Genomic DNA, 16260 nt, shown 5'->3' on the forward strand with positions numbered 1-16260 from the left:
CCTAAGTCTCCCCCACTGCAACTTGAGACCATTACTCCTTGTTCTGTCATCCGCTACCACTCAGAATAGTCTAGATCCATCCTCTTTGGAACCCCCTTTCAGGTAGTTGAAAGCAGCTATCAAATCCCCCTTCATTCTTCTCTTCTGCAGACTAAACAATCCCAGTTCCCTCAGCGTCTCCTCATAGGTCATGTGTTCCAGTCCCCTAATCATTTTTGTTGCCCTCCGCTGGACTCTTTCCAATTTTTCCACATCCTTCTTGTAGTGTGGGGCCTGAAACTGGACACAGTACTCCAGATGAGGCCTCACCAATGTCGAATAGAGGGGAATGATCATGTCCCTCTATCTGCTGGCAATGCCCCTACTTATACATCCCAAAATGCCATTGGCTTTCTTGGCAACAAGGGCACACTGTTGACTCATATCTAGCTTCTCGTCCACTGTAACCCCTAGATCCTTTTCTGCAGAACTGCTGCCTAGCCATTTGGTCCCTAGTCTGTAGCGGTGCATTGGATTCTTCCGTCCTAAGTGCAGAACTCTTCACTTGTCCTTGTTGAACCTCATCACATTTCTTTTGGCCCAATCCTCCAATTTGTCTAGCTCCCTCTGTATCCTTTCCCTACCCTCCAGCGTATCTACCACTCCTCCCAGTTTAGTGTTGTCTGCAAACTTGCTGAGGGTGCAATCCACACCATCCTCCAGATCATTTATGAAGATATTGAACAAAACCGGCCCTAGGACCAAGCCTTGGGGCACTCCACTTGATACCAGCTGCCAACTAGACATGGAGCCATTGAACACTACCCGTTGAGCCCGACAATCTAGCCAACTTCCTACCCACCTTATAGTGCATTCATCCAGCCCATACTTCTTTAACTTGCTGACAAGAATACTCTGGGAGACCGTGTCAAAAGCTTTGCTAAAGTCAACGAACAACACGTCCACTGCTTTCCCTTCATCCACAGAGCCAGTTATCTCATCATAGAAGGCAATTAGATTAGTCAGGCATGACTTGCCCTTGGTGAATCCATGCTGACTGATCCTGATCGTCTGGGACTTCCCCGGATCGCCATGAGTTTTCAAAGATAATGGCCAATGGCTCTGCAATCACATCCGCCAACTCCTTTAGCACTCTTGGATGCACGCATCCAGCCCCATGGACTTGTGCACGTCCGGCTTTTCTAAATAGTCCCGAATCACTTCTTTCTTCACAGAGGGCTGGTCACCTCCTCCCCAGGCTGTGCTGCCCAGTACAGTAGTCTGGCAGCTGACCTTGTTCGTGAAGACAGAGGTAAAAAAAGTATTGAGTACATTAGCTTTTTCCACATCCTCTGTCACTAGGTTGCCTTCCTCATTCAGTAAGGCACCCACACTTTCCTTGACCACCTTCTTGTTGGCAACATACCTGAAGAAACCCTTCTTGTTACTCTTAACATCTTTTGCTAGCTGCAACTCCAGATGTGATTTGGCCTTCCTGATTTCACTCCTGCATGCCCAAGCAATATTTTTATACTCCTCCCTGGTCATTTGTCCAATCTTCCACTTCTTGTAAGCTTCTTTTTTGTGTTTAAGATCATCAAGGATTTGACTGTTAAGCCAAGCTGGTCGTCTGCCATATTTATTATTCTTTCTACTATTTAATATAATGGACTAGAATTTTTCATGTTGACTGCAGTGTGGCATTTAAAGCAGTCTCTGATTTTAGAAATACACTTAACATAGGAATTCTTAATATATGAATTCCATATAGGTGCAAAATAATATGGTATTACTTTGTTATATGCATTGTTGTTGTAGCTGTGATGGTCCCAGGATATTGGAGAGACAAGGTGGGTGAAGTAATATCTTTTATTGGACCCACTTCTGTTGGTGAGCGAGACAAGCTTTCAGACTCACACAGAGCTCTTCTTCAGGTCTAGGAGAGGCACTCAGAGTGTCACAGCTAAATACACGGTGGAACAGGTTGCTTAGCATAAGTAGCTAACATATATTTCAAGCAAAAACGAGGAGTCCTTGTGGCACCTTAGAGACTAACAAATTTATTTGGTCATAAGCTTTCATGGGCTAAAACCCACTTCATCAGATGCATCTGATGAAGTGGGTTTTAGCCCACAAAAGCTTATGACCAAATAAATTTGTTAGTCTCCAGATGCATCTGATGAAGTAGATTTTAGCCCATGAAAGCTTATACCCAAATAAATTTGTTAGTCTCTAAGGTGCCACAAGGACTCCTCATTGTTTTTGCTGATACAGACTAACATGGCTACCACTCTGAAACATATTTCAATAGATCTTTCAAGGTGAAGTGGCCGTTAACACCCCTCCAGTCATAGGGAGAAAAGGAGAAGGGAAAAATATAAACTGAGGGCAAGAGGGTTCGTGGGTTACAGATTGTAATAATCCCCTCTTCTGGCCTACAAACAACCCCTCCCCACAAACCTCTCCAAGCTTATCATCAGAAGCAAGCTTCTCACAGAGTAGGACACACCAAAGTGCCACCAGGTCCTGCCAGAACAACAGGCAAAACCTGTAGACATATCTCCACTGCTATGATGATGACGACCTCTCACAACACACCTTTCAAGATCCATGGGTCCTCTCACAACATATGGTGTCCCTCATCCAGTTCACTATATGCCCCAATAACAACCATGTGGGTAAAATGAGACAATCACTATGCTCTCAGATGAACTCACACAGAAAAATGATAAAAGACAAAAACATCATATCACCTGTAGGTGAACACTTTTCACAAAGAATCACTCCCTATCTGACCTCTCAGTTCTTGTCCTCAAAGGAAATTGCACATCTTCAAAAGACGAGCCTACAAACTTAAAATCGGAACTTTGCTAGACACTAAAAGTCATGGACTGAATAGAGACACTGGAGTTATGGCTTATTATTATTTATGGCTTTCTTTTTTTTTTCTCCTTTCCCCCCTGTGTCAGAGGTGTTAACTGGCCACACCACCTTGAATGGTCCCTGGAAATGTGTTAACTTCTTATGCTAAACAATCTGTTCCACCTTGTATTTAGTGGTGACACTGAGTTCATTTCCCAGAGCTGAAGAAGAGCTAGGTGTAAGCTTGAAAGCTTCTATCTCTCACCAACAGAAGTTGGCCCAAGAAAAGATACTACCTCACCCAAATTACTTGGCTTTTATCTCGTACAAAAAATCATCTACATTAGGGAGAAAGTTGAGTAATAGGTGGTCATTGAAAATATTTAAACCAAGAGATGTTGAAGGAGGCCATTAATGTCTTTTAACAATCTATGTCAGACGCATTCACAAAAGGGCTATATACTTTTACAAAAGAAATCCCAGCCTTTGAGTGAGTGAAAATAGTTTCTCAGAGATACAATACAACAAAATAGATATATTTAGAAGAATTTGATGCCTAAATGAGAAAGAAACACTAATACCATAATTTATGTTGGGATATAGCTAAATTAATATATAACATGAGTTTTCTTAATGAGTCTGATGCAGAGTGAGACATCATTTTAAAGGCTGTAGTCTGATATGCTTACTCTGAATAGTATTTTATTCTACCAGTAGTCCCACTGAAATCAGTAGGACCATTAATGGAGTAAGATTCTACTCAACTTGAGTAAGTGTATCTGAATATGACAATTAAATTGGAAAGTCTTATGAAGTAGCTATAACTTTTGTTTTAACCATTTGTGATGGCATGAATTAAGCTAACTTGTAACATACATGTTAGTCCATATAGTATCTACTAATTGCAATATCTGTTCTGCATGGAGGGAGGATTTAGCCACTACTATTACTGCCACTCATGTTTGGACTGGAAAATTTTATAACAAAACATAGTTAATAGGGAAGCCTCTTTATCATGACTGTTAAGAACATCATTTTAACTGCAATGTGGAGCTCACCCACACCCACATGAGCTCTAGAAGGAAGCCTGCTTCAGGAAGGCAGAATTTCTCTTCAAGGTCTCTGGTCTACAGGTGCAGCTTGTCCATTATTACAGTGCAGTATACTACCCCCTCACCCTAGTCCTGCTTTGTTGATCATTCTAGGGAAGTGTAGGGCCATGGTTCCCTTTGGGATGCTATATAACTCCCTGGAGGTACATCTATTTTGTCACTCTCTGATACTGCGTTGGTGGTACTGGGGAGGAGATCTCTGTGTTTGTTTCAGTGAGACAATTGCAATTCTCCCCTTGCAAATTGACCCAGCATCTTGAGGAGTGCAGCCCATGTCCCTGGTCAATCCCCTGATCAGAGCTGGCAGAGGGAATATGTCAGGATGTCATCAAAAAGGAAGAGTTTAATTAAATTCAGATTCTTCTCCTTCCAGTTCTTACTTTGAAATGCTTCTTACGGCAGTCTTTCAGAGTAACAGCCGTGTTAGTCTGTATTCGCAAAAAGAAAAGGAGTACTTGTGGCACCTTAGAGAGTCTCTAAGGTGCCACAAGTACTCCTTTTCTTCTTACAGCAGTGTTTCCCACTTTCTTCTCATCAATATGCCTATTCCCTTCCTGCCTGTGCCCCACACTTTTATCTATTTTGTCGTGGGTTTACTTATCTTGTCTACATTGGGATCTAGCCTGTACAGTGCTGGAACATGTCAAGGGCCCTGAACTCCCATGGGCCAAATCTTGAGGTCCATATTCAATTTTTATTCAGTCCTCACTCAGGCAAATTCACACTGATTTCTCTGACTTCAGGAGTGGGGATGTAGTTTGCCTGAATAAGGACCATATAATTTAGCCCACTGATTCCAGTAGTAGTTATGGGTGCTCAGCACTTCGTAGGAGCACTTGTGTTTCAATATTTTAGACCTTTTATGGTACACTCTAACGTAACTAGAATTCCATAGCTCAATAAAACTACCACTTGGTCTAATTTAATATCCCACACATTGCCAGTTTAGTGGAGAAAGTAAACATTAAAATACTGACATTACATGGGAAAAACAGTATTATATGGAAAGATAATATGCATAAAATCTTAACACAAAATTGAGATGAACACGAGGAAAGTAAAAAGCATGCAGATATGTTGTTTGATTTGAATGAAACATTTGAATATATCATATTCAATGTAAGAGTCATACTATTGAAAAGCTCTGCAGTTATACACAGTAATAGACACAGTACATGGATACTAAACAAAATATGTATCTGTTTAATACCATATGGGTAAGCAGACAGCCTTGAGTTGCTGCCAGGCTATACTGAAATGAGCACAGCTTTTCAGAAAGATTAATTTTGCAAACGAGTAGGACTTGAGAGACCCAACCCATGAAAAACCATTACTGTTTCTGACCACTGGTGCTTTATTACCATCAGAGCCACACTTTCAAGGTTACAAATCTCAAAGAGCTCCATGGACATGTTTTCTAAACTCTCTTTCTTGATTCACGAGACAATAAAGAATGGTATAGTATATTGTGCAGCTAAGAGCTGCAAATTGCTTGTTATAGACTTGCATGTAGCTTCCGAGTACCATGGTGAGAGTATCACTGCTTTTGACAATGTAATTCCATGGCTTTGAGTGCAGTTGAGCTGATGAGTCCCAAACAAAACAATGCCATAAACTGAAAAAGAACAAGGAACATAATGATTTTTCAGTGGCACTGTGTTGAAAGAATAGCAAAGAAAAGGTAAGGTTTGTCAGACAGCATAGAAGTCTTTGTGGGGAAAGTGAACTAGCTTTTTTCTGTTGTTTTTGAATGGATTGGAGAGCTTGTCTATGTAATGCCAACAGACCCTGATTATTGGCAGGTGGGATTGAACCTGGGACCTCTGGAGCTAAATGCATGAGCAAAAAGGCACATGGCTCTTAGTTAAGACTGTAGCAAACTCATCAATTTCTAGCTGAGTTAGGTGCCACTAGAGGGGACAGAGCAGCAGACATACGTTACATCTATACTTACAGTGCTGCTGTAGCATTTAGTGAAGCCACTATGTATGCTGATGGGAGAGCTCCTCCTGCCAGCGTAGGTATTCCACTTCCCCAAGAGGTGGTAGCTATGTTGACGAGAGAAGCCCTCCAACTGACATAGCTCTGTCTACACCAGGAGTTAGGTTGGTATAACTAAGTCTCTCAGGGCTGTGGTAGTTATACTGACATAAGTTGGTAGTGTAGACCAAGCCTATATCTGATAGCAAGCAAGCTGGTTTGGAACAATTGCTTAGATATTTTGTAGGCTTTAATAGTTTATTGCAAAGATTGGACAATAAGCTAAGGCTGAGTAATGAATTTTACATTATTATATTTGCCTTTCTTGAAATATAAACAGTAAAGGACCTATTCTCAGCTTAAGGGCCATTTTTGCATAATTAATATAAAAAACTCAAGGAACGTGACTTCTTGTGTAGCTTATACAAAGGCAGTTCTGTATTTGTTAACATGGATTAATTAGCCTGTTATCGTACGTTCAGTTAGTATGCCTGGCTATGAATGTGATGGGCAATGAGACAAAAGGGAGGATCTGATGGAAAATCATGTACTTATTTAATGAATAATTACAAAAAGACAGATTTATAAATTTAAAGTAGTAAATTAAATAAGTACATGATTTTGAGTAATTTAAAATGTATACCTTGATTTTTGCAGTTCTTCTAGAATTGACTTGACATCATTGCAAAGGTAGTGTGGGATGAATTGCTCACCAGTTTATTGGATGGACAGTATTTAAGGGAGGGCCTGTACTACACAGATCCAGTCTAGATAAGAACTTCAGTGTCTAGAGGTGTTCAAATTTGGGGACTTGATTTGGGGCCATTGTATGCATTATATACAGATATGACTCCACTGTCATTTAATAGGTGCATCTTCTTTTTCTTCATTTTTTCAAATCTTCAAAGGAAAATTACCCCTTCCCCCCATTTATATCTTTTGTACTGTTCTAATAGTATCCTCTATAGCACTGAAGTGTACAGAATTGTATTCCTTACTTATGCTGTTTTGTATGGGAACCTCATTCAAGGCCTGATCCAAAGGCCCGTGAAGTCAGTGGAAAGACTCCTGTTGACTTCAAAGAGCTTTGGATCCGGCCACCAATACTACAGTACTGGGGGTAAATCCCATCCTTTGGGGAATTAACATGGCATATACTATATGACAATCTGAACTGTATCACTCACTACATTGCTCAAGGTGTTAACACTAGTGCTATAGACAGATGCTTTTGGACCACCAGAAGTGGCAGTACCCGTATAATCAGTCTTTAGAGGTGCAGCTATCCCTGTCTACTATTATGAAATGCTTTACAGAAGTTACTGAACACTTCAGTTAATGGAAGCTGACTTCTTGCTGTTTGTCAGACTTCTCTCCCACACATCCTATGCACATGGCCATCAGCAACCACCTTTGTGACTGCCTAAACCTTCAGTATACTGTCTACATTGCACAAGAATAATGCAGAACTATGACTTGACTTGAAGTTTAAACAGCACCTTGGGTGCTAGAGCTGTGATTCACACACACTCCTGTTTGTCCCTGCTAAAGAGGGCTGACAGGTTTCCTTGCAACAGATGCCAGTTGGCAACTTACCATCAAGAGAGAGGCCAAGAGAATTTGTTGACTCTCAGAGCTGTCAGATAGGATTGTTGAGTTAAAGTGTACTTTACACTTTTTTTTTCAAGGCCATGGCACAAAACAGGAAATAATATTATAAAATGGATTATAACAGGAACCACATAATTGCAAAACTAATTAGTAGATTGGTAATACTAGCAGAAAAGTTATGTCAGAAATGAACATGAAGTATGCTTTAAAAGGAAAATTTAACTCAGTTTCTTTGAGATCTCAGGCAAAGCTGTCTATATGGAGAGGTCATGGTTCTTTGAAGCCATACAACACTTCTTATTTACATCTCCATACTATGGCCTCAATTTAAATTCCAGTGAAAGTTCAGAGAACTTTTTCTGTGGTATTTGCCTAGCAGTACAATATGAAAAGAAAAAACAAAATTACAATAAAATTCTGAACAACAAAATGTGAAAAATTGCATCTTGTCACACCACTCTGTAGGAAAGTGTTCAGTTTATATAAGACTTACAAAGTTCCCGTTCCATATTCAAAAGAAGAGGACTACTTCTGACTGTATTGTAAATCAGAGATCAAATGTACAGTTATCACATTGGATGCTGTTTTAAGGATACACTTTTGTATATTGAAAACCCTTGGGTAAATATCTGTGTTAGTTCATAGAAAATGTGCAAGTGATGGATGATGAAGTTAAATGTGTGCCCTTAAACATATTATCTGATCATAGAACCCTAAGATTTGTTTCATACAGAACCTAGATTTTATAAGTGCATATTTGGTATTGTGAATAACATGAAAAGTTTTCTACCATTGGAAGCTCTCTGCTAGAACTTTATATATTGCCGATTACTCCAAATAATGCTTGACAATGCTGAATAGATTGCATATCCATTAGAGGCATGTTGTTGCCCTTCCATTAGTTATCTCATCTGTCAAAAGCTAATAAAAGTTATACTCATAAAAGTTGTATCTGAATATATTTGCTACATTTTACTTCACTGTGCAGGATGACCCATCATATCTTGCATTCCATTTTCATTGCATAGATGGATATATGGTGTTGCATCTTTAGTCAATCATGAAATAACTGGCGTACAGGATTTCTTCTCCACTTGGGTCCTGATTTAGGAAGAATCAGGAAATCATGTAAACATGAGCTTAACTTTAAGCACATGCTTAAATGCTTTCCTGAATCAGGATCCATGGTCCTTAGAATGGTGTGCAATTATACTGTATTCTGCATGAACTGTATTATATAAAAAAACAATAATATTTAGTTTGCTGTAAAAAAAAAATTGCTGGCAGATTTTAAGATTCCTCCAAACTTTGATATAGCTTTGCTTCATTTTTGCAGTTCAGCTGTCTGTAGAGAGTAGGGTGACCAGACATCCTGATTTTATAGGGACAGTCCCGATTTTGGGGTCTTTTTGTTATATAGGCTCCTATTACCCCCCACCCCCTGTCCCGATTTTTCACATTTGCTGTCTGGTCACCCTACTAGAGAATATTTTGATTGTTGTAGAGCACATTTTTTGCCATGCAGTTTGGCACTGGTGCAAATGACCTAAATGGTTTTATTTCTGTTTTACAGCGGGAACAACATATATCTTCAGCAAAGGTGGTGGACAAATCACATACACATGGCCTCCTAATGATCGGCCAAGCACTCGTGCTGACAGACTGGCAATAGGGTTTAGTACTGTTCAAAAAGAAGCAGTTTTGGTACGAGTAGACAGTTCTACTGGGCTCGGAGACTATTTAGAGCTGCATATCGTAAGTATTATCAACAAATTGAAAGTTATTTTTATGTATGTCTTGAATTATCATACCTTTTTATAGCCTAAGTATTGCAGTTTATTAACTATTCTTTATCTAAAATTGTTGTATAATTATAAGATCAATAATGAATTAAATTATATGGCTTATAATATACAGTTCTATATAGGACTTCAGGCATACTCAGAATGCCTTTATTTAGCACTCCTTTATTGGCTTTTTCAATTAAAATTTGCACTGTAATACCCAAACAAATATAGCTATTTGCTCCAGTCTAATTACATGCAACAGCACTTAGCAATGTCAGAGGAAGGTGCCTTAGTCTAGGAGGATTTCAGGTGAAATCTGTTGGGGGAATTACAGTGATCACGACTGAGCATACTCATTGTTAATACTGAAAAAAGTCCACTGGTTCTACCATTACTGTGCAGAGATAAATTTTCAGTAGAAAACACAGTTGTCACACTGGGAAGTCTAGAAAAGTAATTTCAGTTGCCTTAAAGGAAATAGCTAGCAATCAAAATTGAAAGCATCTGGATTTTTGTGGCAACATAAATAAATGATCAGTTGAAATAAGCTTAACTAGGGCAATATAAAATCTTGTTGCTCAGATTAATCTCAACTTTGTTAATATATTAGCTTGGTTTTATTTAAGAACCTTGATACTTCCAGGAACAAGAGTAGTTTCTCTTGAAAGAAATTACTTATTGATCTATAACCAATTACATTTTTACCCTCAGAAAACTTTCTGCAATGATCCTTCCCAAATCATACAGGAGTATACTGTTGAATTACAGGGACTACAGTGTTCAATTACCTGCTACATACACACCTTGCCCTCTTGTTTTGGTAAAGGTGCTTTTGCATTCTAAAATGAGGTTTCCTTCACTTACTGTTTTGATCAAATAAATGAAGAATGAAACCCTTAAATGAATGTAAAGCTTGCCATCAAGAGAGAGGCCAGGAAAATTTGTTGACTCTCAGAGCTGTGAGCAAGATTGTTGAATTAAAGTGTATTTTACAGGGGAAGCAGCCCTAACAGGGAGAACCCAGTTGCTTGGACAACTTCTGGTTTTTGTGTTAGGTTTATGTAGAAGTTGATCGCCATATTTGGGGTCGGGAAGGAATTTTCCTCCAGGGCAGATTGGAAGAGGTCCTGGAGGTTTTTCGCCTTCCTCTGTAGCATGGGGCACGGGTCACTTGCTGGAGGATTCTCTGCTCCTTGAAGTCTTTAAACGACGATTTGAGGACTTCAATAACACAGATAGAGGTGTGAGGTTTTTTGCAGGAGTGGTGGGTGAAATTCTGTGGCCTGCGTTGTGCAGGAGGTCAGACTAGATGATCGTAATGGTCCCTTCTGACCTAAATATCTATGAAGTTGTGAACCAAGCAGTACCCCCAGCATTTTGCCAGTCAGATTCTAGGACCAGAGTACTCTGTCAGGATTCCATTTCTATTCTAGCAACTTTTAGCAGGTCATTGGGAAGGAGATTGGCACTTGGGTGCCCTGGGGGCCTGGGTTCTAGGCCCGTAGTCCCTGACAGCAAGAGAGCAAAACTTGCAACAAATGAGGAGAGTTTTCTATGGGGGGAAAACCCTTGCTGAGAATTTATTCTCTAGCAGGGACATACATGCTCATGGAAATCACCTAAAACAATCAGCATTTTTTTAAGGGCCATCACTGTAATTTAATTGTATTAGAGGAATCTTAGAATGCTACTAGAATGTATTTTCCCAGTACCCATTAGGAATCAGCAAAGTATTTAAAAGAAAGTTGGAGGGTAACATTTTCAAAAGCACCTAAGGGACTTAGAAGCCTAAGTCAAATTGAAAGTCAACAAGACTTAGGTGCCTATATCACTTAAGCAGTTCTGAAAATTTTAGCCAAATTTTGTTTTTGCTCAGTAAGGTATTAGGAAATCTTCATGAAGTGGTGTGTATAAGCTCTGAGTTCTGCATATAAACTGCATTTGTAAAATAATACTTTGGACTAAAGTTTATTTTTTTCAGCCTGTTGCTGACAGCTGCAATCTTTCTGAAAGATTAAACCACCTGTAACAATGGTAGCATTAGGGCTTTATGTCATCCAAAAATTCCATCTCTCACTGATGTTGTATGAAGAAGAAGAATTTTACTGTTTACTATTAAAATAAAATATATTGGGCATGATTGGGTGGTGAGGAAGGAAAGAGTCAAGTACTCCACATGATCTTGGGCATGCACCAGCTGATACATTTTTGCATACACTTTTATTGCAGGTATGTGTGCAAATCTAGTATGTTCAGAAGTGGATCTAAAATCTATTCAATATATGTGTAATGGATTTACACTGGCATTTGCAATAAATGCCTGTGCAAAAATAAATGCACATGTATGCATAGCCTCCTTTTTTTAAAATCAGGCATATTTTTTTAACAAAAAGTAGTATTCTTATGATTTATGCCTCAGTATTAAAATGCATTGGAAGCTGGTTCTTATGTCTGATTTGAGCTCCAGTATTACAAAGCATACCTGAACCCTCTCGAATGGCTAAGCGTTACACGCATTTGTAGGATGAGTTAGGAGGGCAATTTTCATCATGATGGTGGTCAAGGAAATTCAGAACTGCTGCTTAATCCTTAATATCAAATATGTGAACTATGTTATACAGGCATGCTGGGGAATGGTACTTGACATATGACATTTCAGAATAGGAATATAAGTGCAGCTTTCTTTTAAAATCTTTCATTCTGGAAGCAGGAGAGAACACCACAAGTCTGATTAGGGAAACTTAGTATGTGTTTTCCCTACATATCATTCTGTTTACTTTAGGAAGAAATAAACCTCATAACAAAATCAAGCTCATAACCGATTCTGATTTAGAAAATTGCTACTTGATCATGTGAATCACAGCCTTGGCATTAGACTAGAAACAATTTATTTCAAGTAATCATTGTATCTCCCAAATAACCATTGTTAATACAGGAGACATTTCAAATACTATGTAATGTCTATCTCCACCAGATGCTTAGCAGTCCCAAGCCCAGTATTTTAAATTCCAAGGTGAATTATAATAAAATTACACCTCCACTGCAGCACGAGATTTATACAGAGGTGGGAATTTTTGCACCTCATGTTTTAAATAAAGGTATATTAGCATGACATAAATATCCTAAAAATAAAGCAATTGCTTTTTATGGTTGTGATAGATAGATAAGGGAAACTCAATATAATACTTAGATTTTCAATAAGTTTTTGACAAGGTTCACATCAGAGACTAATGACTGAGGTAAACAGTCAAATAAGAGGAAAAATAGTATGCCTGCTAGAAAGCAGTTTTTTTGAGTATGAATAAAATGGTAGATTTTTCTCTCTAGTATATGTGCACACTCTGATCCAAACAGTGTTTCTATAGATAAATTAATGTGTGTAAGAGTTTGTGTATATAAAATATATATGCACTTGATTCTGTTTTAAGTTACACTGGTGTAAAGTAAGATGAACTCCATTCAGATGAATGGAGATATACCAGAGAAAAACTGGGGTCAGATGTGACTCAGGCCTATATGTTTCTGTGTATGTACATCCCCCAACACACACGCCATACCATGTACATGAAGAAGATATCCATGACAAATTGCAGGGTCCCATGATAAATGAATTTATCATGCTCATTTGACCACCTTACTGGTTCACTACTCACGAAGGGCCTGATTCAAAGTCCATTGACATCAGTGGAAAGATTTCCATTGACTAAGGTATGTTTGGATTAGGTTCTAAGGCCTTGATCCTACACTCATTGAAGTCAGTGGCAAAACTCCCCCTGGATTTAAAGGTGCAGAATCAGAGCCTAACTCATCTCTCTATGAATATTTAACATCCCAAAACTCAGAGCAGCTTCAAATACCCATCTTTTGGGAGGCGGGTGTGTGTGTGTGTGTGTGTGTGTGTGTGAAGAAACTGCTACAGAAATGTTTCCTCCATCTCCTTCCAAATATGGAATTCCCCCTCCCAAAATTACTCATGCTCAAAGCCCAGAATGGCTAGGATTCAGTCTTGGGTTAGCAATAGCTGGTATATGCATAAAAGTGTCATGACTTAAAAATCCAAAAACTTACAGTCCCACAGGGCCAAAAATGGGAGAAGTGATTCTGATATTTTACAGGCCTGATATTTTCGCATTCCTGAGCACTCAGAAAACGGACCCTATAACCTTGGAAAGGACAGATTCCCAACTTCCTAATGGGCCCAGCACTCACCCCTAGCCCCTGGAAAGTGGGTTTTAGCCCACGAAAGCTTACGCTCAAATAAATTTGTTAGTCTCTAAGGTGCCACAAGTACTCCTTGTTCTTTTTTTTTTTTTTTTAACTTGCCATCCTTATGCACAAGAAAACTGTTTTAGGGCATTGTAAAAGGTCCCTTGCAATGCTATACTAATACATAGTGTGTATACATGTTGTGTACATGTAATATGGAAGCATGGGAGTGTATGTGCACAGGCACATATTGCTGCATTGTTTTGAAAAAATGCACATTGTCTCAGCTCAGTATTTACTGTTTGTGGTATTTGTGGTTTTCACTATACTCACTATATGTGTCGGTTTCACTATATGGGAAACACTACAGGATGTTTAATGATTGTGGGCAGTGAATGCCCAATTTTTTAACATCATCCAGTCTGTACAGTAGTATAGAAATGAGTTGGACACGAATATTGTGAAAGAGAGATTTCCAGATTTGCATATGGTTCTACAACTCGAGGGAGAGTAAACAATGACAAGCAATGCGATCACAAAAGTATTATTTATATGATTGGACCAGCAGGTAAGAAATGTGGTTCACTGTACACAAATGTAAGTTAATTAGAATGGGAGCAATGAATTAATCTAGGGAATATGTGCTAAATGGAACAATCACTGATCAGGGTAAAAATCTGACATTGTAGAAAAATCACTGAAACAGTTATGCTTTAAAAAATTTAGATAATGTACTAATTTGTATTAGTAGAGATATCGTTGTTTTTTTTAAATGATTCTATATAAGATCCTTGTGAGTCTCTTATCTTAAGTCCCATGTGCAGTCCATTCCTCAGAAGATCTTGTTCAAAGAAGATTTATATTTCCTTGAACAGCCCTGAGCAACAAAGTTAGTGCTAGAAATGAGCAGCCCAAATTGCTGAGAGAGGTTCATGGAGATAGGCTTATTCTCAGTGGAACAGAGTAGACATGTGAATGACCAGTCAACATTATGGATAGGATTAAGGAAGCTGATAAAGGTAAATAGTTTGATGTAATTCTAATCATGGAGCAGTTCAAAGAGCACTCTCTGGTGCTACCATGAATCCCTGTCATTATAACACTGTGCCTGTACTTTCCCCTTCACCCCTCATCTTCCTACTCCTCTTTCCTGTCATGGAGGGAAGATCTCACTTCCCCTTCAGTCTCTTAAGGAGAAAAAAAAAGTATCTTTTTAGGAGAATCCCACCCACTGACTTGTGATGAAAGAAAAAGATTGTACCCAAAGCATGAACTGAATAAATAGCCAGTACGCCTCATGCCTCAGCATCACAACGTCCTGGTCCCAGCCTCAGTGTAGCAGAGACTGTAGATTCTGTGGGCCACCCCTTCCATAAGCTGCAGTGAAAAGGGCCTGATCCTTTCCCTTTGAATATGATGGCAAAGCTCCCATTGACTTCAGTGGTGCAAAGTCCACATGCCGGGGGCTTCTGCTCCAGCAGAAGTGAGAGCTGTAAATGTGACACTGCACCCCGTATTCTTCATAGTGATATTAGTATGATATAATTATGATGTATTTTATATAAGATAAGGCATGTGAGGGGTCATTGGAAAGGTTATGATTTCCTGAACATGATTATCCTATGTGTGTGCATGTATCATTTTTGTATCCAAAGTTATGAATATTCACTATGTATCTATTTCAAATATAGCTATTCCTGGGCAATGTCCACTAAGCAAAATGCTCCTCAGTCTAGATGGCTGGCTGGGAAGGGCCCATTCAGATTAATGAGCCATTAGGAAGAAATAATAGGCCTTAGGAAAAGCTTAGCTCCCATCTGGTGAGCTTTCCTGTGAACGCTCCAAACAGCCCATGGGGGATGGCTCCTGGGACTCTACAGAGACACTTGACCAGGTCACCTGGTGCTGGACTCCATCTTGGGATGTCAGTATTTTTCCACTGACTGGCGTGGGAACCAAGCTTTGAAATAAACAAAGGGATCCCACCATATGCAAAATCTATATAAGGCAGGGGAGTGACATCATCTAGGTTCTTCACTGACTCCCCACCCAAGAAGACTCCCGGAAACACCCGAGGAGCAAAGACTGAACTGGGGAAAATGTTGGACCCAGGCTAAAGGGATATTTAGCCTGTGAATGAAACACCTGGGGATTCCAAGCTATAAGCAAGTACAGCTTGCCCCTAAAGAATCTGCAGCCTGCTTGTATCATCACTTAGGGCGAGAATCAGCTATTCATATCCAATCTATTTAGTATGTTAAGCTCAGTTTTCTTTATTTGCTAGCTAATCTGCTTTGATCTGTTTGCTATCCCGTATAGTCACTTAAAATCTATCTTTTGTAGTTAATTTTTTTTCTTTATCTAAACCAGTACATGGAAATCATAACTCAGGGGCAGAAAGCTGTTGCATATTCCTCTCCATATTGAGGGAGAGGGCAAATTTTATGGGCTTAACTCTGTACAGTTTCCTGTGCAGTGCAAGACGGCATAATTTTGGGTTTGTACTCCAGAGGGTGTGTGTGCCTGAGGAGCTGGGAGGTACCCTAGCTGCAAAGAGCCTGCCTGCATGTAACTGCAGCTGGGTGTATCCCTACCTGTATGCATGCTGATAAAAGTGCAGGCTGAAGCCTGGAGGGTGTGGCAGCTTGTCACAGCAGTACAGTGTAAGAGAGAGCCACGGCGGGTGGGTCAGGAGTGGCTCAGTGGGACCCCAGTTCCCGGTG

The 16260-nt window shown here is 39.5% G+C and overlaps 1 protein-coding gene across 25 annotated transcripts in view; it reads left to right on the top strand.

The window, feature by feature from the left end:
- Positions 1–16260, top strand: part of NRXN1 (neurexin 1) — a 1265182-nt gene that overhangs the window by 892645 nt on the left and 356277 nt on the right. For all 25 annotated transcript variants that reach the window (XM_073339213.2, XM_078852309.1, XM_073339188.2 and 22 more), the window contains one exon: positions 9118–9299. In XM_073339213.2, the coding sequence (XP_073195314.1) occupies positions 9118–9299 (182 nt within the window). The remainder of the gene's footprint in view (positions 1–9117; positions 9300–16260) is intronic.

The sequence above is a fragment of the Lepidochelys kempii genome, chromosome 3 (genome assembly GCF_965140285.1).
Source record: "Lepidochelys kempii isolate rLepKem1 chromosome 3, rLepKem1.hap1, whole genome shotgun sequence".
Lineage (NCBI taxonomy): Eukaryota > Metazoa > Chordata > Testudines > Cheloniidae > Lepidochelys > Lepidochelys kempii.